The 23,818-nt window shown below is 44.1% G+C and overlaps 3 protein-coding genes and 1 non-coding gene across 5 annotated transcripts; 3 read left to right on the forward strand and 1 right to left on the reverse strand.

Moving 5' to 3' along the window:
• The first annotated feature begins 5,202 nt into the window (after positions 1-5,202).
• Positions 5,203-9,117, forward strand: LOC119277115 (factor of DNA methylation 2-like). Of its 2 annotated transcripts, none has more exons than XM_037558337.1 (8): positions 5,203-5,415; positions 5,611-5,798; positions 6,155-6,309; positions 7,169-7,351; positions 7,470-7,685; positions 7,777-8,036; positions 8,385-8,436; positions 8,689-9,117. In XM_037558337.1, the coding sequence occupies exons 2-7, from the start codon at positions 5,624-5,626 to the stop codon at positions 8,413-8,415; spliced, it is 1,020 nt and encodes a 339-aa protein (XP_037414234.1). In that variant the 5' UTR covers positions 5,203-5,415; positions 5,611-5,623; the 3' UTR covers positions 8,416-8,436; positions 8,689-9,117. The 2 variants fall into 2 exon arrangements, with proteins under 2 accessions (XP_037414234.1, XP_037414235.1); XM_037558338.1 differs by having other exon boundaries at positions 7,172-7,351.
• A 3,113-nt stretch (positions 9,118-12,230) lies between these two features.
• LOC119277118 (TLC domain-containing protein 4-like) lies at positions 12,231-17,244 on the forward strand. The gene is made up of 9 exons (XM_037558340.1): positions 12,231-12,391; positions 13,731-13,894; positions 15,096-15,184; positions 15,273-15,408; positions 15,502-15,576; positions 15,686-15,807; positions 15,901-15,976; positions 16,614-16,673; positions 16,763-17,244. The coding sequence occupies exons 2-9, from the start codon at positions 13,757-13,759 to the stop codon at positions 16,889-16,891; spliced, it is 825 nt and encodes a 274-aa protein (XP_037414237.1). The 5' UTR covers positions 12,231-12,391; positions 13,731-13,756; the 3' UTR covers positions 16,892-17,244.
• A 41-nt stretch (positions 17,245-17,285) lies between these two features.
• On the reverse strand, positions 17,286-19,682 carry LOC119277117 (uncharacterized protein At4g15545-like). Its single transcript, XM_037558339.1, has 9 exons — positions 19,336-19,682; positions 19,174-19,242; positions 19,038-19,091; positions 18,847-18,910; positions 18,665-18,751; positions 18,194-18,514; positions 18,027-18,072; positions 17,852-17,930; positions 17,286-17,764 (listed from the first exon to the last, which is right to left on the reverse strand). The coding sequence occupies exons 1-9, from the start codon at positions 19,648-19,650 to the stop codon at positions 17,672-17,674; spliced, it is 1,128 nt and encodes a 375-aa protein (XP_037414236.1). The 5' UTR covers positions 19,651-19,682; the 3' UTR covers positions 17,286-17,671.
• A 544-nt stretch (positions 19,683-20,226) lies between these two features.
• TRNAD-GUC lies at positions 20,227-20,298 on the forward strand. Its single transcript has one exon. It is a non-coding gene; the product is annotated as a tRNA-Asp (tRNA).
• The last annotated feature ends 3,520 nt before the right edge of the window (positions 20,299-23,818 follow it).

Genomic DNA, 23,818 nt, shown 5'->3' on the forward strand with positions numbered 1-23,818 from the left:
GTGAACAACTCATATTGTGGGTCTCATACCCATCTCCCTCGATGCATTATCTATCACATTACGTGATAGACCCTTAGTAAAAGGATCTGCCAGATTTTTAGACGTTTGGACATAATCCAATGCAATAACTCCGGAGTTTTTCATTTTCCTGACAGACTTTAACCTTCTCTGAACGTGTCTTGATGACTTCATGTTATCCTTTGAGCTGCTCACTTTAGTGATCATAGTTTGATTGTCACAGTTCATAAGGATACCCGGTACAGGTTTCTCAACTACCCGCAAGTCATTCAAGAGCCGGCGAAGCCAATCTGCTTCGACCAGCTGTATCTAGTGTTGTGAGTTCTGCTTCCATTGTTGACCTCGTTAAGATGGTCTGCTTGCAAGACTTCCAAGAAACAGCGCCACCTCCATGAGTGAATACAAAACCGCTCATGGCCTTTATCTCATCAGCATTTGAGATCCAGTTTGAGTCACTATACCCTTCAAGCACCTTTGGATGCCCAGTGTAGTGAATTCCATAATTCGCAGTGCCTTTCAAATAACGCAAAACTCTCTCTAGAGCTTTCCAATGCACATCTCCTGGTTTTGAAACAAACCAACTCAGTTTGCTAACAGCAAAAGAGATGTCAGGTTTTGTAGCACTTGCTAAGTACATAAGCGAGCCAATAATCTGAGAATACTTCAATTGATCTCTAGCAATTCTTCGATTCTTTCAAAGTAGCACGCTAGCATCATATGGTGTTGGAGAGGGCTTGCAGTCACTATAGCCAAAGCGACTCAAGATCTTTTCCACATAGTGAGATTGAAGCAATGTAATCCCACCATCATCATCTCTCAACAACTTGATGTTCAGAATGACATCAGCCACTCCTAAATCCTTCATCTCAAAACAGCGAGATAGGAAATCCTTGACCTCCTTAATAACATTCAGATTTGTTCCGAAAATCAGTATGTCATCAACATACAAGCAAAGCATAACTCCCTCGCCCCCACCATGGCGATAGTACACACATTTGTCAGCTTCGTTCACAACAAAGCCTGCAGCAGTTAAAGTTCTTTCGAATTTCTCATGCCACTGCTTGGGTGCTTGCTTGAGTCCATACAAAGACTTCAGCAACTTGCACACTTTCCCTTCCTGACCATCTACTACAAACCCATCTGGTTGTTCCATATAAATTTCCTCATCCAACTCTCCATTTAGAAAAGTAGTCTTAACATCCATTTGATGAACGAGAAGACCATGTGAGGCAGCTAGTGAAAGTAGAACTCGAATAGTGGTCAGTCGAGCCACAGGTGAGTAAGTATCAAAGAAGTCTTCTCCTTCCTTTTGGGTATAACCCTTTGCCATGAGCCGAGCCTTGTACTTTTCAATAGTACCATCAGGCCTAAGCTTCTTCTTGAATACCCATTTGCATCATATAGGTTTGCACCCATAAGGACGATCAGTTATCTCCCAAGTTTGATTCGCCAAGATGGAATCCATCTCGCTACGAACCGCTTCCTTCCAGTAGTCTGCATCTTCCGATGCATAGGCCTCCGAAATAGAACTGGGAGTGTCATCTATGAGATACACAAGAAAATCATCACCAAAGGACTTTGCAGTCCTCTGTCTCTTGCTCCTAATAGGAACTTCATTGTTCTCCTCCACAGGACTTTCAAAGTGTTCCATCGAAATGGCAGGTTCGGTAATTGTAACTGGTTCCTGATTCGATGAACTAGGCATCTCCTGATTAGATGAGGTAGCCATATCCTTCATGGGAAAGATATCTTCAAAGAAAGTCGCATCATTCGACTCCATGATCGTACCGACATGCATGTCAGGTATCTCAGATTTTACAACCAAGAATCTATAGCCAATGCTATGAAAAGCATATCCCAGGAAAACACAATCCACAGTCTTTGGTCCAAGTTTCCGCTTCTTTGGAATTGGAACATTGACTTTCGCCAAACAACCCCATGTTCGCAGATAAGAGAGTTTTAACCTTTTCTTCTCCCATTCCTCGAATGGAGTTATCTCTTTGTTCTTTGTGGGGACTCGATTTAGGACATGGCACGCTGTCAATATCGCCTCCCCCCCCCCATGCCTTGGAGAGAACCGATGTGTCTAACATGGCGTTAACCAAATCAGTTAGAGTGGTTCTTTCTTTCGGCCACCCCATTTGACTGAGGTGAGTAGGGAGGCATCCTCTCATGGATTATACCATGTTCCACACAAAAAGCATCAAATTCATTGGAAAAATACTCTCTACCACGGTCAGACCTAAGCCTCTTGATTTTTCGATCAAGTTGGTTTTCCACTTCAGCTTTATAGATCTTGAAAAAGTTCAAAGCCTCATCCTTAGATTTCAGAAGATACACACGGCAGTATCTAGTGGAGTCGTCAATTAACGTCATGAAATATTTCTTTCCACCTTTTGTCAAAACACCATTCATTTCACATAGATCTGAATGTATAAGTTCTCGTGGTGCAAGATTTCTCGTCTCCGCAGTCACATGAGACTTACGGGGTTGCTTAGCTTGCACACACACTTGACACTTAGATCCCTTGACAGTGGTGAAACTAGGGATTAAGTTCAACTTCGCTAGTCGCGACATGCAACCAAAGTTAACATGACAAAGACGTGAATGCCACACATTTGATTCACTATTGTTGCAAATATGATTAACAACTTTATTGCAAACGTCTGATAAGGATAAACGAAACAGGCCTCCTGACTCATAGCCTTTACCAACAAAGGTTCCATACTTGGATATTACAAATTTATTTGACTCAGAGACAAGCTTATAGCCATCTCTACACAGAAGAGATCCGCTAACAAGATTTTTATTGACGGAGGGGACATAATGCACGTTCTTCAGCCGCACGATCCTCCCCGAAGTAAACTTCAGATCGACCGTGCCAACACCACGAACAGAAGCACTTGAACCGTTGCCCATCAGCACGGTTGAAGTCCCTGCGGTCTGATAAGACGAAAATATGGAAATATCACCGCATACATGCACATTAGCACCCGTGTCAATCAACCAGTCAGGAGAATGACATACTGAAAGAATAGTGGGAAATATACCATACCCAGCATTCTTCATGTCAGTGTCTCCAATGACAACATTAGCGGTCTTGCCGCCTTTCCCAGGATGACGCTTGTCATAGCGATTAGGGCAACTAGGAGCCCAATGATCAGGATCTCCACACACATGACAAGCACCTTTCTTCTTACCATTCTTCTTCTTGAAGTTCGTGTGTTGCACAACCTTGTTCTTCCCATCAAACTTTGCTTTACCATCAAACTTGCCCTTGTTCTTGAACTTGTGGGGTTGGAAGTTCTGCTTCTGTACCACATTGGCACTAGATCCTCCCTCAATACCTCGAGCACGTGTGTCCTTTGCTCTCGCCTTTTCTTCCACATCAAGAGTACCAATGAGATCTGGAATGGAAAACTCCTGTCTCTTATGTTTCAGTAAGGTAGCAAAGTTCCTCCATGAAGGAGGAAGCTTAGTGATGATACCCCCGGCAACAAACTTGTCTGGTAGCATGCAATTGAAGTGCTCAAGTTCTCTAGCAAATGACTGTATCTCATGAGCCTGCTCAACCACGGAGCGCTCTTCAGTCATCCTGTAATCATAGAATTGCTCCATGATATACAGCTCAGTGCCGGCATCCGAGACCCCAAACTTGGCCTCGAGTGCGTCCCACATATCTTTTCCATTATCAGTTGACACATAAGCATCAACTATGTTCTCTCCAAGAACACTCAAGAGCGCAGCCTTAAGCAAGGTATCCATTTTTTGAAAAGCTTGTGCCTGTTGGGCATCTTGCTCTCCTTCAGGTTTGCCAAGAGTGACGTCATAGCAGCTCATGGTCTGAAATCATAAGACTACTCTCACGCGCCACCTCTTATAGTGGATACCCTCAAACATAGGAGGTCTCGTGGAAGCAGCAAAACCACTCGGGGTAAATTGCCTATCATAAGGTTTTTGGATTGTTGGAAATATGAGCAATTTTCCGAATGATTTTATTACCAGAAATAATAGATAAAGCATGACTAATATAGCAATATAAAGCAAGTCATGCAATCTGACAAAGAGAAAGTAAACATCGTCTGCATATATAAACTTGAGGTAAACATATCTAGAACAGACACTAGATGAAGATGCTTATACCACATAGAACCTAACATATGTAGGGCAGAGACTAGAGCCAAGAACTCTAACAGAAAGGATAAGAACACGTACGACACAGCAACAGCAGAAGCGCTGGACTTGGGGTCGATGTCCTCGCCTGCCATGTTGTCGAGGAGGTCGTGGACGTCGGGGAAGAAGTCGTCGTCGGGGAAGTAGTCGTCGGCGACCGGATCGTCCATGATGAAACAGCCAGTAGTCGCGCTGAGCGCTCCCCAAAAACCTTATCACCCTTCTCCCGTACAGTACTCAAAAGGTGCGGTCTCGGAGGCCTACTGTCCCGACGCGCGGTGCACGCCGCAAGCCGGGATGAGGGAGACGAAGTGAACAGGCAGCACGCGAAGAGGTTTTCAGCTCCCAGGTGACCTTTCGTATACCCGTAGTGCGTGGCAAAAATTAGACATCGGCTCGGCTCGTTCCCGCAACCCGCGGCGCGGCGAGGTGTGCGGCGGAGGAGGAGCGCGCGTGGATGTCCCTCTTGTTCTCATGCTCATACAAGTGGGGAAGGAGCCTCCCTTATAAAGAGGTCCAACTCCCTCTAAACTAGCAAGGTGGGACTAAACTTTAGTTCCACCTCTTACCTTGCACAAATGGGCTGCGTGGGCCTCTAGGATTTATTAGGAATTTCTGAAACTACTATTGGGCTAGGTCTAAATAGGAAAAAATTCCAACAGATGCTCTTAGGGCTTTGATGCTCTGTCTGGTCTCGTTTTCCTATCTTCCTCCCGAAGACAGGAAAAGCGATTTAGCTTTCCGCCGCCAGGAACTCATGCTCGGCCGCCATTCTCCGTCGACGACCTCGGTCGTCAGTGGTGAGGGGGTCATCGTATCCATGCGTGTGGATAGTTTTAGGCCAAAGTAGCTTAGTTCTTTGGGTTGTTCATCGTCTTTTTTTTTTTTGAGAAAAAAGAAGACAACATACGAGGCTGCCAGCTGTTTCTCCGACTGACATGTGGGTCCCCAACGAGCGCCACTTCCGGGAAGGCAGCGAGCCCTCACCCCACGTTTACACGCACGCGCTTCTCCCTCGCCTTTCCTTCCCCTCCTCTTCTCCGTCTCGAGGAGAGAGACGAGAACTCAACCCCGAGCAGAGAGTACCAAACGCACAATGCAGTGAGCAATCAATCATACTCCCTCCCTCCCGGCGCCGTAGAAGAAGCAAGATAAGAACCAGGAGCGTCCGTCCTTCCGGCGAAGCCGCGCGGCATCTCTCCACTAGGCTGATTTCCTCTCTTGGTACGGAAGCCCTAACCTTTTCCCCCCTCCATTGAAAAAATTGCAAGAACCTGCATTTCCCCCCTCTTTTCACTAGGAATCCTGAGGGTTCCCGCGTTTGGTCATTTACTGAAGCGAGACAGTCGATTTCCACTCTATCCAGTGGATAAAACTCGAATTAATCTTTGCCGTGGCACTATGCTCGTGCACCTGCAGACTATCGGCGCTCATGGCAGAGACCGGAGATGCAAGTGGTGACTGGCTTGCGCGCCTCTCTGGACTCGGTTCATATGTTTGCTCCAAGATGAACTACCACGAGAATTGCAGTCTTCAATACGCCGGCATCCACACCGCGCTTCACGGAGTCCTCGAAGAAAAGGAGAAGGTGGAGCAAGAATATAAGGGTAACCGCTGCTCTGTTTGCTTAGGATCATCCTCATATGTTGTTTGCGCTATAATAACGGATTTTGTTGGCTTTTTTAAGCACCATTTCTCTGAGGGCAACATTTTAATCCTAGCCATCAAATCGAACAGCCGACGTTGCTCCAATGATGTTTATTCCAATCAGTTATTTGTTATCTGAAGCCCCCAAATAGTTACCAGCCAATCCTACCGATCTGTAATTACTCGCATTGTTTAGAAATCTCCTGTCACACACGCAAACAAAACTGTGCATTGGTCGAAAGCGTGCATTGCACTTGCACTAGTGATAAGAAAGCCGTGGCATCATTCTTACCATCTTTGATAATATCATGGACAGCAAGGCTTCACCTTATCGCTGCGAAGGAGGAGCTCGTTAGAAGGAATGAAGAGCTGGAAGCAGAGATTCAATCTTTAAAGAGAAAGCTCCAAGCAAGTGAGGCAAGTGATACGCCGGCACAGGGAAGTGGTCGTGAGCATAACCAGTCTGGAAGGGTAAGTAAATACTTATCTGTGAATGTGATAATTCTAAGTCAATGTGTTCAGTGATCTGATTTCTTATCATACTAGGGATACTGTTTTACTGGTCTTTACTGCTTTGGAAGAATGTGATGCCATGAATGCTTATAGATCCTTTGCAAGATAGTTCTGCTCATCTAATTACAGCAACTATTTTGCAAAACAATTATTCTGCACATTTTGAGTTGCACTTTTATGCCTTGTTGGCTCCCTCGTGTGATCGTGTCTATGCTCTTTTAGAAGTGTTCTTCATTTTACTGATTGCAATTATCATCTTGTTGGATATTTATGTGAAGTACTGTAAAAAAATTGAGTGCATTTTGGGTCACTCATTGCTAGACTAGTATAATGAGTGGCCATTCTCGGAAGCGGATTTGTAGCACCCGGGTGCTCCACACCCCTATACGAACATTAAATTCAAAAAAAAAAACCCGAGAAATTTGGAAAAAATTCTGAGATTTTGGGATATCAAACCTGGGTTCCCGATCTGCTCCTGTGTGAAATTTCGTGAAAAATACCAGAAAATGTATTCGTGGCAAAAAAGACAAAAATTTCCTATGTATAGAAAAAAACTGGTTGGATAGATTTTTGTTCGGACAGTATTTCCTTCGCCATGGATACGTTTTCTGGTATTTTTTCATGAAATTTCACACGGGAGTAGATTGAGATACCAGGTTTGATATCCCCAAATTTCAGTTTTTTTTATTTTTTTGGTATTTTTTACATTTAATATTCGTATAGGGATGTGGAGCACCCAGGAGCTCCTGTGTATTTTCCGGCCATTCTCTTGCTTTTTCTATTCTGCCATACTTACCCCGCTACATCACAATAAAAGCAGGTGCAAATAACATCAGTGCAGAAAAGAAAACGGCAATCTGAGGGACATGCTGGTGAAGATGCTGAGGAGCATGAGGCTGCGGAAATTCTGTGTGTTATGAACAATCATGAACAAGGTTTGAGTGCTGAGCTTCGCGATGTTAGAGAAGAAACTTCAAATATCAACGCTGAGCTCATCAAGGTTCAGTCATATCCATAATCATTTTCACCCTCTTATCAATATTAGATACTACACGCATTCCTGTCAAACCATGCGGAAGATTACGAAATTAAAATTGACATTATAAGTTGATGTCCAGGGATTTCTTGATATGGGTGGTGTTGGTAGACAGAATATCACCGTAAAGTACATGGGGCAGTTGAGTGAGAGGCCATTCCTACTGGCATGCCTTCGGAAGTTTCTCTGCAAAGAAGCCGAGGCGGAAGCTTCTCGGCTGTGCAAATTTTGGCAGGAGCAGCTCATGAACCCAGACTGGTATCCCTTCAAGAGTGACACAATTGGAGGCATTTCTGAGGTATGCTGAGTTCTTGTGCAGACTATAGCTTATGGTCCACCGGTTCTTGGAGGTGACAAGTTATGTGCTACATCGCTACTTGTGTGATTAGGAGACTATTAATGACGATGACGTTAAACTACAAGAGCTGCGGGCTACGTGGGGGGAAGAGTCTTACAAGGCATTGGTGAAGGCTTTGGTGAATAGTTTCTTGGAGTTAAAGGAATGTGGCAAGCTGAGTGACAGAACCATTGTAGCCCAGCTTTGGAATTTCAAAGAGGACAGGAAGGCTACTCTCAGTGAGAGTGTTGAGTACGTGTGCAGCAAAGTGAAGAGCCTCAGCAACGAGAATGTCAGGACCTCGACTTGCGGGTACGTATGATTGTATAAGATTCAGTTTGTTAAGTGTACCTTTGCTAGAATCATACAGGCATGCAGCGCCAGCAGTCCTGATTCGATTGGAGCATTGAAATCATAGTTGTAGGTTTCTATATCTGTAATCAGCTTAATGAAACAAAAATCCTACTGGTCCAATGTATTTCAATGGCCTTTTTAAAGGCATGGTACAGAGACTTATTATATGGCCAAGAAAACAGACTTGGTTGGGTGTATATATACCGAGAAATGGACTTTATGATGCATGCAAACTTTGTTATAACTACTGTAGTACTTATGTGAATTCACACAAAAATTCATTAGAACTTGTTTCTGTATGTGCAGGAAAAGGGGCCGTGGTGGTGGACGAGCATGAAGACACTAACAAAAAGAATAGGTGCTGTACTTTGTACTTTTAAAGACGCTATTATGAGTCATCGTACCTTTTAAGAAAGTGTTTTTCTGTAGAAAAAATTATCCGAAGCTGAGTCCAGAAAGAACATTTCAACTGAAATTTTGGTGTCCACCTCATGGTAACCTCAGTAGCAATGCAGGCACAAGTGCCTTAGTTGATGCTGTTGTATGTTGCAGATAGATTGTCCCTGTCTACTGAATTATCACCATGCCAATTTTATTTTAAATTGCGCAGGGAACTTACTCAGGCTGTCAGTGTCTGGGTACAAAACATAGAAGCGCTAACTCATGGTGAAGAACTGAAGACTGAAGAACCTTTTTCTTATTTTGGCAAACAAAGACTGAAGAACCTGACCTTAGCAAGGAAGGAAGCCCGAAAAGAGCATATCGCAGAACAACGCTATGGTTGTTTCGATGTTTTCTTCTATCCGTTTCGAACCATCTAGAATGGCCTTGTACTCGGCATGTTTCGAATTTCATCTCAGCTTCGGTATCGTGTTAAGCTCTGAACTTACTATGGATTCACACCGATGGCTGAATGTCGGATGCATAACAGTAAACCTGAATAGCATATACTAGGATGTGCGTATCATTGGACGACTATTTGTTGCAAGCACGTGCTGTTTTTTCAGGGAAAACGTCGGGGTAGTTGCATGTTGCAGAAGTTGTGGTGTTTTCCTTTTCGCTGTAGTTTTGCCTGTCCCTGTCATGTTTTTTTAGATGAACACGGAGCAGATCGTCGTGTTTGTCAAAGTGGTTGGCGGAGTTTATTGCACAGATGCTATAAAAATGTTGCACCCCGAACTTCTGGGTATTCGGCTCTGATGGGAAATATCGACCCAACTAAGCAGTGGCCGGGGGAAATCCTCCTCGAGAAAACTAAGCAGTGGCCGCATTTTTTCTCATGAACAGCCCTGGTGATTGCCTTGCCCCCTGTCTTTCTAGTACAATTTACTGAAAACGACTAGCGATTGAAAATGACAGAGAGCTGATAGCATCCAATTCGTACAGGAGAGGTGTAGTTGCGCAAGTCAGAACTCCAATCAGATACCACGACAGAGGAAAGTGAGGCACATCTTCTCGAATCTCCAATGCTTTAGCTTGAAGCGAAGATCCTAACCAGGGAAGTTTACTGACGGAAGCCTACTGACTTATGTGTCCCCATGAAAAAGAAGACCCGAATGACACGCCGGCGGCAGCTCAGGAAAGTTATTCGAGCGAACTCCGTGTTCTGGGAGTGTACCCTCAAGAAGCTACTATCACTTTCGGACGCAGCTATTCTCAGCTCGACCTTATATGCTCCCTAATAAACAGTAAAATCGAAAAAATAGTAAAAAAAATCAAAAAATTCTAATTTTTTTATGTGCAAACTTTGACAAATGTTCTCGGTTCTTGGAAATTTTCATCCCGAAATAACATTTGTGGAGGTCGTGGTAAAAAAAAAATCAACACTCCAAATATGCTATTTTTAAAAGCATTTTGGAGTGTTTTTTTTGCCATGACTTCCACGAATTTTATTTCAGGATTAAAATTTACAAGCGCTGAGAACATTTGTCAAAGTTAGCAACCAAAAAATTTCAGATTTTTTCAAATGGTTTTTCATTTATTTTTTCTGAATTTACTGTTCATCGAGAGTAGAAGGGGACTTTCGTTTTCAGTCATGCTAAAAATGGCATGTTAGCAGAAAAATTGTCAGGAATTTACTATGCTGTAGGAGAGTAATTGCCATGCATTTCCACGGATTTGCCATGATGCAACATGAAGAATTGTCAGTCAAAAAAGAAAATTTCCAACTTGTTTGGATTTGCCATGCTGGCAGAAGAAAAAAATCATGCTACATCTAAGGAAAACTGATTAAAACCATCATGCTCCAAAAACAGATTTTGTCATCCCAAATGTGTTCGCTCATACTGCCATCCTCTTGAGCGAACCGTTTAGTGTCGTCGGCTCGTAGTTTATCCAGAGGGGTGCACGTGAGCGAATAACTGACACGTGCCTCGCCAAAAAACAAACAAGCTGAGCTGCCGTCTTATCGTTAACATTCAGAGAAAAAAGGCTTATGTGTTCACGGTGAGCCCTACCTTGAAAATGACCCTATCCATCTACCCGTGCCTCTAATATATTTTCGTACGATAGGTGTAGCATATTTCAATTTGAAGAATGTAATGATTTGCTATGACATTGCAGCCAATTCATAAATATTGATTGAGTGCATGGTGGAATGGTGCCAAGGAGGAATGTTGTAACCAATATAGATTGAGTGCCAATACCACATTTTTTAACCTTTAGAGACAGTGTTAGCCGCAGAGCATGTAAGTTCCAATTATTTCCAAATACACTATGAAGTCCGATTCTATGATTTCCCTCTATGAATGGACGACTAGATAGCCCATCTCTTGCAAGGCTTAATTTTACGGACTATAGTGGTTGTGAAGCTTTAATCTATAGGTCAGTTTTGCCCTATCTTTTTTCGAGATTTCAAATTTGAGTGCATGCCAATCCCCCAAAGTTTATGCGGGGATAGCTACTCACCCATTCAAAATCCTTCCTGTCCAACTTTGTTTGAGTCTTCGCTAAGGTGGAGTTGTGTCGTCTGATCTGGGCCATGGAGTAATTTTTTCCTTACGCATTTCTTCCTTATGTGGTTATGTTGGTCCCGCCTGATACTGGTCCCATAGGACAGACATGTCGTGGTGGCCTCCAGATCTAGGTGATGGTGGCGGGAGCGAGGACTGGAGAAGGTAAAATGAGGAAACGACCATTGGGGACCTTCAGACCCGGTCATTGGCGGGGGAAGTCAATCTTTATGGATGTGCATGAAAAAAGTAGGTCATAGAGAGCTCGATAACTAGGCGGCGGGCAACGTCTAATTAATAGTAAGGGTGGCGGCCCGCTGTAGAAGGAAAAAAAGAGAGCGAGGATGGCGGGTTTGTGGTAGAAAAAATCGGTGAACAAGGTGGTGATGGCATCCATCCATGGTGGGTGGTATGAAGCGAGTTATAGACCGGGAGGTGGCTCAGAGGAGGGTGAATTGAGGAATAGATATATATTTCAAGATTATACAAAGAAATTGTATGTCATCCATAAAATATTGTCTTTTTCATCAATTCAAGGGGGTATGGATGAAATGGCTAGGAGTATGCAACTTACAACTAAAAGGTTCTGGGTTCATCTAAGCTGAAGAGGAAGGGTCATGATAATGTTGTCGATGAGCTTGACAAACATATAATGAACAAAAAGACCACCCACTATTACAATCTGCCATACAATTCCACCCAACTATTAATATCGGCTTTGCAAAAGATCATCTGAATGTGCCCTAAAGTATTGCACATCTAAGTCACATGTCATTGATTTTATCTGGAGATCCGTGCGGGTATTAATGTGCCCTAGGCAGACCCTATTAATATTCCTCCTTCAACATCAAAAACCATTCTTACCCGGAAAAATAAAAACATCGAAAACCATTCTTGCCCCCTCAGCTCAGTTCTTTATATGAAAAATTATCATGATGCTAACTTATACTGATTTTAATTCCTAATTTAAAAAAAGACCATTCAATTACGGCCGTCTCATTTTTTTCATCACAGGTCATTTTTAATCTCCACTGACATTTTGATTTTTGACGCCCCCCCTTGAAATGCATCTGCTACAACACTGCTTGCCCCCTCGGCCCAGCTCGAAATTATTTTTTCTCTCCCCCTCCCATGGCAGGGCATCCTAAATATAAATTGGCCATTTATAATCCCGTCAGGCCATCTCCCTCTCGCCCCCGTCATTCTCCTTTTCCTTTGTGGCTTGCGCAACGGGCGAGGCGAGGCGAGGCGTGGTGCCGGAGGAGGCGAAATATAGCCACCCTCTCCATCCAATCCACCCGGCCCCCGATTGCTTTGCACCGCCGGAACCTCGCCCTCCCGGCCGACCGCCGTAACCGCAAGGTACTAATGCCTTCTCCTCCCGCTCCCGCTCCCGCCTGCTCTGCCCGCCCGCCGTCTTGTCGATTTTCCCCGCCGATCGATCATGTCCCGCCGCAAAAATCGTGGGGCGCGACGTGGTTCCGAGGTGCGTCCCGCTTTCGTCCCGGCCCCTGCTTCGGGATGCCACGTTCGGGATATGGCGAGGGTTGGGGGTCGGCCGTGGTCGCGTAGATGGTGTACGCCCTCTGTTTTCCGGTGGGCTTGATGGCTCCGATGATGGAGTTTTGGGCGTCGATCGCGTGCCCCCGCCGCCCCTGCGCAATGCGACGACGGGAGGTTTCGCCTGTTTCGCTCTCTCTCTCTCTCGCCGTTTCCTCAGATTTTTGGTTTCGGTTATTATCGGTCGCGCGCGGCGGCGTGCCTTCCTGGACTCGGGGCTGTTTCCTTTTGATCGCTCTGGTGTTTTCTTTCGGGCGACGGTGCGTGCCATTGTCGTCCGGGCATCGATTCCGTGCCCCAATTGGTCGCAACGTGCGGATGTTTTCCGCCGAGCTGGCGGTTTGAGTGACGCTGCAAAAGGTTGCCCCTCTTGCGCACCTTTTCTGACCCCCATCCCTTCTTGATTCCTTCGTGCGCTTTGTGCGTTGCCTTATTTAGTCAGGTTTATGGACGTACCTTCTCCGTGTTACTTATCCTCGAGTACTATTTTCGTGCGAGTTGTTGCGCGTGATTACAGGTGCCACACGCTGTTATGAGTTGTTTTGGATTCGATACATTCTCCAATATAGTACCTGAATTTTAGTGTTTAGAGGGATGGCTGTCAAGCATGCAATTAGCTGCTATCGTTTTGGATTCGTAGCTGGCTCCATGTTGACGGGGACCTCAACCATTATCTTACTTAAACTGTGGCTCTAGCAATTGTTAATAGGATCCATTCATTGGCTTCGGCAGTACGCTGTTGCTTTATTCACAGCTTCCAGTCTTTCAGTATAGAGTATAGAGTATAGACTCAATCTCTGGTGCATGCTTCTGCTTGCTATTTTATTCTAGTGAAAGTGACACATGACAGGGATTGATTATTTATTTGGCTTCAGTGTCGCATTTTAAGACATGGATGGCTTCTTCATGTGGTCGGGTTCGTCTACTTTACCATTATGCATTCAAGTGACAGTTGGGTGTTGTACTTCATGGAAGATTATTCCGAGTACTGTTTAGCAATGACCCATATCTTGGTTGTTCTTCTACGGTCAACTGGATGTCACACAAAAACTATTTTTAATCTTAGCGTGGACATTTTATAATTCTGGCTTCTCTATTGCTCAAAATGTACCTTGTTATGTGACTTTGTCTCTTTCATCAGGTTGCTGAGTCAAGATATAGGAATTGATGGATCTGTCCACAACCTCTGTTATGGCGGCTAAGGCCTACTCGTACAAAGCAGAGTCACTGGTTAAGGAATACCTTCTTGCAGATGCATATGTTTCGTACACTGCTATGCTTGGTGGGATCCTGATGTGCAAGATGGTATTATTTGCTCCCCTCTTATTTGTTGACATTTATGATCATGTCACCTGTGAATTTAGTGATGCTCACATGATTCATGTATTTAGATGGAAGAAACAAATAGATGTTAGTTTTTGCATTTTTGCTTAACTTCACTATGTGAAAATTGTGGACTACCGAACACCATTTGTACTATATACTCCCTCCGTTCCTAAATATAAGTCTTTGTAGAGATTTCACTACGGACTACATACGGAGCAAAATGAGTGAATGTAAACTTTAAATGCATCTATATACATCCGTATGTGCTTCATAGTGGATTCTCTACAAAGACTTATATTTAGGAACGGAGGGAGTATATGGCTATTAGTATAAGCAGGTTTCTGTAAAGATCTAATGTAGGATATGCAAATTCTCAGTTTAGCCTGAGAGGCTGAGATCTAATTAGGAATATGTCGATGGCTACCCACCACATCCGATCCTAATCCGCGTATGCATCTGAAATCAGTTGAAGTTATGTAAGTTTTAAACTCACATGCAAGCTGTGATGAATTTTCAGATTAGAGTCATGAAATAGATTTAAAAGTTTGTTTTGCTTGTAACGTTTTTGTTTTTGTTTAGTATGAGCAGTTAAGTTCTTCAGTAAAATTTGGATACTCAATACAAGATTTTCAAAACCAAGCATGTTACAGTTTAGCTAACAAAAATCAACCTAATCCTATCAATATAATAACCATTTTTTAATCAATATTTGGCTACCATGGGAAACAGAAGTTGAATCAAAATGTATATATGTTTTTAATCTGTATTATACAGGTTACCTCAGTGTATTTCCATATATATGTAATATTGCAATAATTTCCTTTTATTTGCCCTTTGTGTGTGCCTGTGTATGCCAGGATCCCTTACAATACCTTGTGTACCATCTGTATCCTTTAGGCAATAGTGGTATGTGTATGTAGTAAGTTATTAACTATTCTGCGATGTAAAAAAGTAGATAGCAGCATGCAGATGATAATCATCAGTTCTACCATTGTTTTCAGAGTTTGACTTTTCAAAACCCTTTGCACTCACTCACTCACACTACCACCTATGAGTTTCTCTTGTTTTATTTTACATTTATGTTAACCCTGAAATTCTTGCATGGAACAAGTTATGATTGATCTCAGTGTACCAGAACTCTAGCTACTTTCTTGGCTACAAATTCCCTTTTGGTTTGCAGGTCTATGACATCACACACTTAGTCAGCTCATTCTTCTACAAGTGTTATGCTTCTCTTACAAAAGCCCAAAAGCTTGAGTGGAACAACAGGTGAAGCCTTCTGTCTGCAAAATTTATGTCCAATTTCACCCTGTGCTTATTGACATATCTACTTAGACCGATCTTTTACCTATTCTAGGGGCATCTCCACTGTCCATGCAATTTTCATCACATTCATGTCAGTGTACCTAGTATTCTTCTCCGACCTATACTCTGATAAGCTGGATGGACCAGTAACTTTCCGGAGTTCAAACCTCTCTAATATTACACTAGCGGTAAAGTACTACTATTTTGTTCCCATTCAAGAAATGCCTATGTTGGCATGCATTTTCTATTTGCCTCATATCGGCCTAATTTCATTTGTCCAGGTATCTGTTGGGTACTTCATCACTGACATTGCTATGATATTTTGGGTTTATCCTTCCCTAGGTGGAATGGAGTATGTAAGTGCCCTTATGTGATATTTCTTCCTTGACACACGTTAATATTCATTGTATTTGTTCAATTGTCGTTGCTGCATTTTTGTATTCACTATGGGTTGACCATTGCCAGGTTCTTCATCACTTCCTGTCACTTGTTTCCATAGTCTATTCTGTGAATTCTGGGGAAGGCCAGTTGTATACATACATGGTTCTCATCTCTGAAGGAACCACACCTGGAATTAACCTCCGCTGGTATTTGCTTTGATTCAATGAATGCACAATATTTCTGGGTCATTATTGTTATTTCATTCGGTCTGATCTTTCCGGTTACCTTCTGTTATGAAGGTATCTTGATACTGCTGGACTGAAAAGATCCAAGGCCTATGTTGTGAACGGTAGCTTTATGGTTGTTGCATGGCTGGTAAGTGGAAGTTTCTACAAAGTAGTTATAGGATTCACGGTATTTCACGCAACTGATCACAAGTTAATTAGTCTTCACTCTTCAGTATGCCTCAATGTGTGCATACATGAATGAACATTTCAAATTGTATAGCCAGATCAAAACAATTATTTTGTTATGTGAATTTGCTTCAAGCTAAGGTTTGTCTACTCCTTTATACACTCTATTCCACTATGCCCTTTTTAAAATTACAGCTAGTGGAATACCTCAAGCTTCTTTATAATAGATGAAGTCTTTTATTGTGTTTGTGTTCTTCATAACTCACATCGGACATTTGCTAACTCGTCTTGGGGACTGGGATACAGTATTAGCAATTGGTCTTGTGATTTTAGAGAAACTTATCGTACAAGTTGAAATATTAATGCTATTGTACCCCCAGATGTTTCTGTGCCGAGGCCATACTGTAATTTAGTTTAGCAATGCTCTCTTCAGTAGGTTTTCCCTAGGTTGTTTGGCTTTGTCTTCGGTTTCTGTTTCTTGCTAGGCCCTTGGTGTGTAACTGTTTCTGCTTCCGTTTTTTTTCTTTTGGCTTGCTTTACTTTGGTCTTGTTTTACCACAATTTTCTCTCTAACGTAGTCAACCATTTGTGTAATACAGGTGGCACGGATAATTCTATTCATCTACTTGTTCTACCACATCTACTTCCACTATGATGACGTAATTCCTACTTGTGTGACAGCATGTAACTATGTGACAAATATCACATCGATGACTCTGAAACTAAATTTGATCTGAATTATTGACAGGTGATGCAGATGCGGACCTTCAGCCGCGTTCTGATATTTGGCGTGCCCACAATACTACTCATCATGAACACGATATGGTTTGCAAAGATCTTGAGAGGCCTTAAAAAGACGCTAACTAAGAGGGAGTGAGGAGGAGAAGAATAGCAGATGCAAGCTCATGGCAGCCCATCTACAAAAACCATCATCCTGCCTTACAGTCACATAAAATTACATATACTCCCCGAGTAAAACTAGATAGTGCGACTCGCAGCACAAACTAAAACCCCATGTACATAATCCAGAAGTATGCTTGAGCACGGCCTCAAATTTTCCACGGATATTCTCCGTCTTGTACATATACCGGTCTGGATATTGCTTAGGAAGCTTCAAACTGCGTGTGCATTGGGTGCTTCTAAGCCTCCGTCGACCACTGACACTGAGATAGTCGTTGGTCATCAAAAGTGACCTTTGAAAGGTTGAAATCTGGCATCTGCTTCTAGTTACGACTTACGACTCTGAATGTGAAGACGGTATTCTTCTTGACTTTCAGAATCTGAATTGTAGTGGTTCGTTCTCTTATCATTGCAAGTAAACCCTGTTCAATCTTGGTGCGTGGCTCTGTAGCCAACTGCTTGTGATCACTACCATGTGTGACGCACATGACCCCCTTTGATCTGTTTTCCATTTATAGTGCAAAAAAGTGTCTGATTACAACAAGGAGCGTAAAGCACAACCTGTCTGGAACGCAGGAGAGCTGCTCCAGGGGTTTATGTTTGACGCGTGCAGTTCTTCGTATGATAAAGAAATGATGATTATTCTTTTCTTTTGCGATGAGCAGATGATTATTCTGCATACAAAGTGCACATAACTTTCACTTGCTGCATTGCATTCAGCTCATGATCAGCTGTGGTATATATTGGTGTGTGTGTGTTACGTGAGGCTGCGGCTAAGTAGGCCCTGAAATGAGAGGAGGAGGTCCTTGTTTTCTGCGCCGAAGATCTGGTCCGCCTTCTCGAGGGTCTCCTGCACCACCACACCAATATAGTACACCTCAAGATCTGTATCCGAAAGAAACCACGGATCCAGCTGGAAACTGAAAGTGAGGGTTACCTCTTGGGATTGCCTGTGAGCGTTCAGCTCCTTGATGTTGGCGAGGAAAGCAGCAAACTGTTCGTATGACAGACGGCTCCTGCGGATGAAGCAAAAAAAAAAAAAGAGGAGGGAAATAAGTTGTTGCCATGCCATGTTTTTCTGTCAAAACAAAACGAGAGGTACCGAGTGGTACCTTGCTTGACGGAAGAACTCCTTGCCATCTATCCTTGTCGTGCGTCCTGAAAAAACCCCAGAAGAACAACGTCCTTATGTGTGGAGAAAATGAAGAACAATCTCCAGATGAACGAGCTGAATGCTGAACTCCTGGAACAAAAAAAAGAAGAACGTTCGTTCGAGTACCTGAGACTGAGTGCCCACGAGGGGGTGAATTGGCCGCAGAGGACATCTTGCTGGAGGGGAGCCACGCCGACATCGCCATGTGGCCTTCGAGCCGCGGGGAACTGGCGGTGCCGGCGCCGCTGCTGCCGGACGACAGCTTCGGCGACACGGCCGTGGAGTACCGTCTAGGGGACGAGGCGCGGGACGCCAGCTTCGGGGACACGGCGGTGGAGTATCTCCTGGTGGAGGCCGCGGAGGAGGACCTCTGCTTCGGCGACGGGTCGGCCATGAGGCGCGGGGTCATGTGCGTGATGGTGAGCTTCTGCTCGAACGGCCTTGCCACTGTCAACGTGCACACAAGAGAAGTACCGTATAGCTGTTCAGAACTCTGTCGTTGTGCTTCACTGCAGATAATATTATAGTAGAATGTTGTTGATCGTAACTACTTCCTCCGTTTCAAAATAGATGTATTTTGGAACGGAGGTAGCGTACCTTCCTGGTTTACGCTTTCGGCTTCGGAAGATCCGTCGGCTCGTGTGGTGGATGCAGGAGCAGGATTATTGCTCGCGGACGCGTCGTCTTCGGGGAGGTCGATGGGCACAGATGGAACACAATGAGCTGCTAGAGATGAAAATTGTCCACGAGGGAGAGCAGTGATCATGATGTATATATACCTCTCCAGGAACTTGCTTTGGCGACCGATTGCTCACATGTTCTGATGTCGACTGTCTCCTGACTCTGCAGAGAAGGACACATCATGACTAATACTAGCAATACATACATACACTGTCACTGATCTTCGGTTACAGAGCACGGCAACAGAGGCCATTGCCTGGCAGAAACGGGGGACAGAGGAGGAACTTACTGAAGAATTATCGTCCCCCAGTGACTGCATCAGGTGCCTCTTGAATGTCTCCAGCTGCAAGTGTGATCGCAGAAAAGTTAGTAGTAACCGCGAGCACAACAGCCGTGTGATCGCAGACGATCACAAATGGCGTCACCTTGGCGAGGTCCCTGGCCAGCTTCCTGGACGTCTGGACGAGCGAGTCCCTCTCCTTCACCAGCTTAGCCTACGCGACAAGAAGAAGAAGACCAACGACAAAATCTCAGCACCAGCTGGCAACCGGCAAAACCGGAGCGGCGAGGCGATCGGGGTCACGTACGTTGTCTTCGAGGACGACGCGGAGGCGGGCGTCGGCGTCGTGGAGGGCCTGGTCGAGCGCGCCGGCCCTGTCGGCGAGCTCCGCGGCGAGGCGGTCCTTGTCGGCCAGCTTCTGGCGGAGGCGCGCGGCCTCGTGCTCCAGGCGGGAGGCGCGCGCGGCCACGGCCACGGCGGTGATCTTGCGGGCCACCTCCAGCTGGTCGTACGGGTCCGGCGGCAGCGCGGCCACGATGGCCTCGGACAGCCCGGCGCCCTCGGCGGGGGGTGGAGGCGCCGGCGCGGCCGGGGCGGCGTGGGCGCCGGGAGTCTGCGTCATCGGGCGACTGGGGTTGGAATGGAGTGCCGGACGTGGTGGTGGTAGTGGTGGTGAGATCCGAAGCGGGGAGGAGGAGGTTATCGGGGGGCGGGAAGGAAGGAATGTGGTGCTGCTGCTAGTGGAGGTGGCGGTCGAGGAGAGGAGCGCGGCCGTCGCTTTGCGTTTGAATATGCATCTTGCACGTCGAGTTCCGTCTTGGCTCTTGGAAAGCGCCAGCCACGTCCCATCCGGGGAAGATACGAAAAATCCCTTCGAAACAGCTAGATATCATATGTTCCCGTACGTTTAGTATTTCCGCTCTCGATGAAGGCTCGGTACGTGCCGGCGCTGGATGTACTGCTGGTCGCTCCCGAAAGGCACCGACGACCGTGGCCACCACGAGGTTCCTGCCGCCGGTGAGGCTCGCTCTTGGCTCTTGAGCGTCCGGGCATGCCATTCATGGAGACACTGCTGCAGCTGGTCCCAACTGGCAACAGGCATGGCACGGGTAGGAGTATGTATGTACAGTACACCGAACCAAAGCCGAGTTCGAAATTGATTTCTATAGTACACGGAATTGACGATTTGAACAATTCAGTCGTTGTAGTATAGTGGTAAGTATTCCCGCCTGTCACGCGGGTGACCCGGGTTCGATCCCCGGCAACGGCGTTAATTTTTTCGCTTGATGGCGGTTTAGTTCCTTGTATCCAGTTTTTGTCCCTCGGTCTTTTTTTTTTGCCCGCTCGGTCGATGTGGGCTCATTGCTCATTGGGCCATACACTGGAGCCCGGGTACTCCTCACGTGACTTCCTCAAAACGTGTATTTGTCTTTTTGCTATATAAAATTCCCTTAAAAAATACTCCCTCCGTCCAGAAATACTTGTCGGAGGAATGGATGTATCTAGACATATTTTAGTTTTAGATACATCCATTTTTATGCATTTCTCTGACGAGTATTTCCGGACAGAGGGAGTACTATATAAAACCCCCTAAAAAGTACTATATAAAAATAGTAAATTTATTTCAATAATTCATATAATCATTTTAATGATTTGTAAAATCTTAGCCTGTTTAAAAATATACTTTAGAGAAAAATTATTGTATGTGGAAAAAATTATACTCACATACATCAAAATAATATTCGTGCATTCAAATATGATGTTCATATATTTAAAATTATTCTTGTGAAATGTCCATATAATTCAAAAAAATGTCTGTGTTCAAAAATTAATAAACGTTAACATGTTCAAAAAAGTGATCATGTAAAATAGTACTCCCTTCGATCCAAAATAAGTAGTGTCGCAGTTTTGAACTACCTTAGTTCAAAATTGCAACACTTATTTTGGAGAAGGGAGTATGTTTTAAAGTGTGGGACCTAGCAAAGGAGAAATCACCACAGCGACGTCTTGCGAACGTCTAGTGTCACTTTTGTTCAGATGCTCCCGCTCAGAAAAAAATTCAAAACAAATACTTAAAAAATTCAAAAAAATTCAATTTTTTTTGTGTAGTAGATAATTTGTTGCCTAAGGTCCGCTGCAAAATTCAACTCATTTGGACATTTGAGCAGCTCTCGGCAAAAAAAGATAAATTTGGTCAGAACAGTTCGTGAATAGTAAACTTTTTTACAGACCCCGATTTTGTCTTTTTTGCCTAGAGATGCCCAGATGTCCAAACGAGTTGAATTTTGCAGCGAAACTCACGCATCAAATTATCTACCACAAAAAAATTGAATTTTTTTAAATTTTTCTAGTATCTGTTTTGAATTTTTTTCTCAGCGCGGGTGCAGCTGAGCCCGGGAACCAAATTGGCCTTCTCCGAAAGTAGCAGTGATCTCGACCAAGAAAGTAAGGACTCACCAAACTCACTCCGCCTGCTTCCCTAAGTACTTTGCAAGTGATAAGCGTGAAAGTAAAGACCAATGGCAGCCAACAAGCAAAGCGGCATATGTGCAACATGTTTTATGAAGGATCCACGAAGGTCTTCTGGCACCCTACATGGCTTTGAATATCCGCAAATACAACCATGAAAAAAACCGTATGTGTAACCACATTAACAAACTTATGTACGTACATTATAACAATGGCAGAGACGTATACACAAGTACACGACTGCAGGCATGGTAGCCAAGCACGAACGTGATAACAAACATGGATATATACGTGTCAGAAAGGTCAAACACAATGACCCCGAAATTATCCTTAGCCAGGACATTGAAGTTAAGGAAGTACATGCTACAGCTTATCTGAAAATGTGTATCCATTAATTTCATACCCCGTGTGCAGTCATGATGGCCTTCTCTAAAAAACAGTGTGAAATGGGGAAGGGTTGGGACACATGGGGCACGTGGGCCTCGGTTTTCCAACTAAATCATCTATCTACAGCCTTAGGCTGTGCATAAAAACAAACAAACAAAAAGAATCAAAAACCCAACCAAACCCAAAATAAATAAACTGAATTCATCAGTTTTTGAGTTTGCAACTGAAAATTTGGTTTCTAGATTTGGCTACCCGTTTTAGTAAATCGGATTTGGTTTCTAGCCTCGGTTAGCCTTTTTTTAGCTTCGGTTAGCCGCAAGACTGAAGAATCCCATGTGTGCCCACATGAGCGGGCTTTCAGGCCGTTGATCGTGTAGGACTTGAGGCCCAGTACTCCAATAGACCTAGTCCATCCCCAAATATGAATTTGACCCAGAAGTAATTAGGAAAGCTATTGTTGAAATGACCATCGAAGACGAGCATCCTTTGCTCATACGAAAAGGTTGAGTTTTACCGAAAAAGGGTTTCCTCCCGCTTTGTATTTCAAAGTAACCCACCATTGTACACATCGCAATGCCGGGGCGAGCAGCACATCAAGCCCAAAGAAAAAGAAAAGGAAATAAATGCCAACAACCATAGCTCGACAAAACGCTGAAGACCCGCGACTGCTGCGCCCTCCAGAAACAAACCACCACAGCCCGAGGCTTCGATCTACCGCGAACTAAGCAACACCTCCAAGAAGGGATGCGACGCCTGATAACCCACTAGTATAGGGGATAATTGTAGCATCTTTCGATAAGTAAGAGTGTCGAACCCAACAAGGAGCTAAAGGTAGAACAAATACTCTCTCAAGTCCTATCTGCCACTGATATGACTCTACGCACGCTTAGTGTTCATTTTACCTAGAACAAGTATGAAACTAGAAGTACTTTGTAGGTGTTGTTGGATAGGTTTGCAAGATAATAAAGAACACGTAAATAAAAAGTAGGGGTTGTTTAGATAAAGAAGCAATAAAGTAAATATAACGAGTGTGGAAAAGTGATGGTAGGAGTTGTGAAATTGTCCATAAGCAATTGACTACGTTACTAGACCGGTAATTACTATTGCAATTCTATTTGAGGAGAGGCATAAGCTAACATACTTTCTCTTCTTGGATCATATGCACTTATGATTGGAACTCTAGCAAGCATCCGCAACTACTAAAGATCATTAAGGTAAAACCCAACCATAGCATTAAAGTATCAAGTCCCCTTTATCCCATATGCCAACAACCTACTTACTCGGGTCTGTGCTTCTGTCACTCACGCCACCCATCATAAGCAAATCATGAACATATTGCAAACCCTACAGCGGGAATCTGCTACCTCTTGAGCACTGCGTTGGATTTCCCCGAAGAGGAGAGGATGATGCAGCAAAGTAGCATAAGTATTTCCCTCAGTTTTTGAGAACCAATGTATCAATCCAGTAGGAGACCACACACAAGTCCCTCGTACCTACACAAAACGATAACAACTCGCAACCAACGCTTAGGGGTTGTCAATCCCTTCACGGTCACTTACGAGAGTGAGATCTAATAGAGATAATATTTTTGGTATTTTTGATAGATAGATGCAAGGTAAAAAGTAAAGGCAAAGTAAAAACAAAGCAAGTAAATAAAGTGATGTAGATTGATATTATGAGAATAGACCCGGGGGCAATAGGTTTCACTAGTGGCTTCTCTCAAGAGCATAAGTATTCTACGGTGGGTGAACAAATTACTGTTGAGCAATTGACAGAATTGAGCATAGTTATGAGTATATCTAGGCAATGATCATGTATATAGGCATCACGTCCAAAACAAGTAGATCGAAACGATTCTGCATCTACTACTATTACTCCACTCATCGACCGCTATCCAGCATGCATCTAGAGTATTAAGTAAAAACAGAGTAACG

The sequence above is a fragment of the Triticum dicoccoides genome, chromosome 3B (assembly GCF_002162155.2).
Source record: "Triticum dicoccoides isolate Atlit2015 ecotype Zavitan chromosome 3B, WEW_v2.0, whole genome shotgun sequence".
NCBI classification, from domain to species: domain Eukaryota; kingdom Viridiplantae; phylum Streptophyta; class Magnoliopsida; order Poales; family Poaceae; genus Triticum; species Triticum dicoccoides.

Excerpts from the sequence above, each read along its gene's own strand:
- LOC119277117 (XM_037558339.1), bottom strand. The coding sequence starts at position 19,650 with ATGACGCAGACTCCCGGCGCCCACGCCGCCCCGGCCGCGCCGGCGCCT. Across the intron at positions 18,911-19,037 it reads TGGGGGACGATAATTCTTCA|AGTCAGGAGACAGTCGACAT; the intron begins GTAAGTTCCTCC and ends CCTTCTCTGCAG. Across the intron at positions 18,515-18,664 it reads CGAAAGCGTAAACCAGGAAG|TGGCAAGGCCGTTCGAGCAG; the intron begins GTACGCTACCTC and ends GCACGTTGACAG.
- LOC119277118 (XM_037558340.1), top strand. The coding sequence starts at position 13,757 with ATGGATCTGTCCACAACCTCTGTTATGGCGGCTAAGGCCTACTCGTAC. Across the intron at positions 15,185-15,272 it reads AAGCTTGAGTGGAACAACAG|GGGCATCTCCACTGTCCATG; the intron begins GTGAAGCCTTCT and ends TACCTATTCTAG. Across the intron at positions 16,674-16,762 it reads TCTACTTCCACTATGATGAC|GTGATGCAGATGCGGACCTT; the intron begins GTAATTCCTACT and ends AATTATTGACAG.
- LOC119277115 (XM_037558337.1), top strand. The coding sequence starts at position 5,624 with ATGGCAGAGACCGGAGATGCAAGTGGTGACTGGCTTGCGCGCCTCTCT. Across the intron at positions 7,352-7,469 it reads TCAACGCTGAGCTCATCAAG|GGATTTCTTGATATGGGTGG; the intron begins GTTCAGTCATAT and ends GTTGATGTCCAG. Across the intron at positions 7,686-7,776 it reads CAATTGGAGGCATTTCTGAG|GAGACTATTAATGACGATGA; the intron begins GTATGCTGAGTT and ends TTGTGTGATTAG.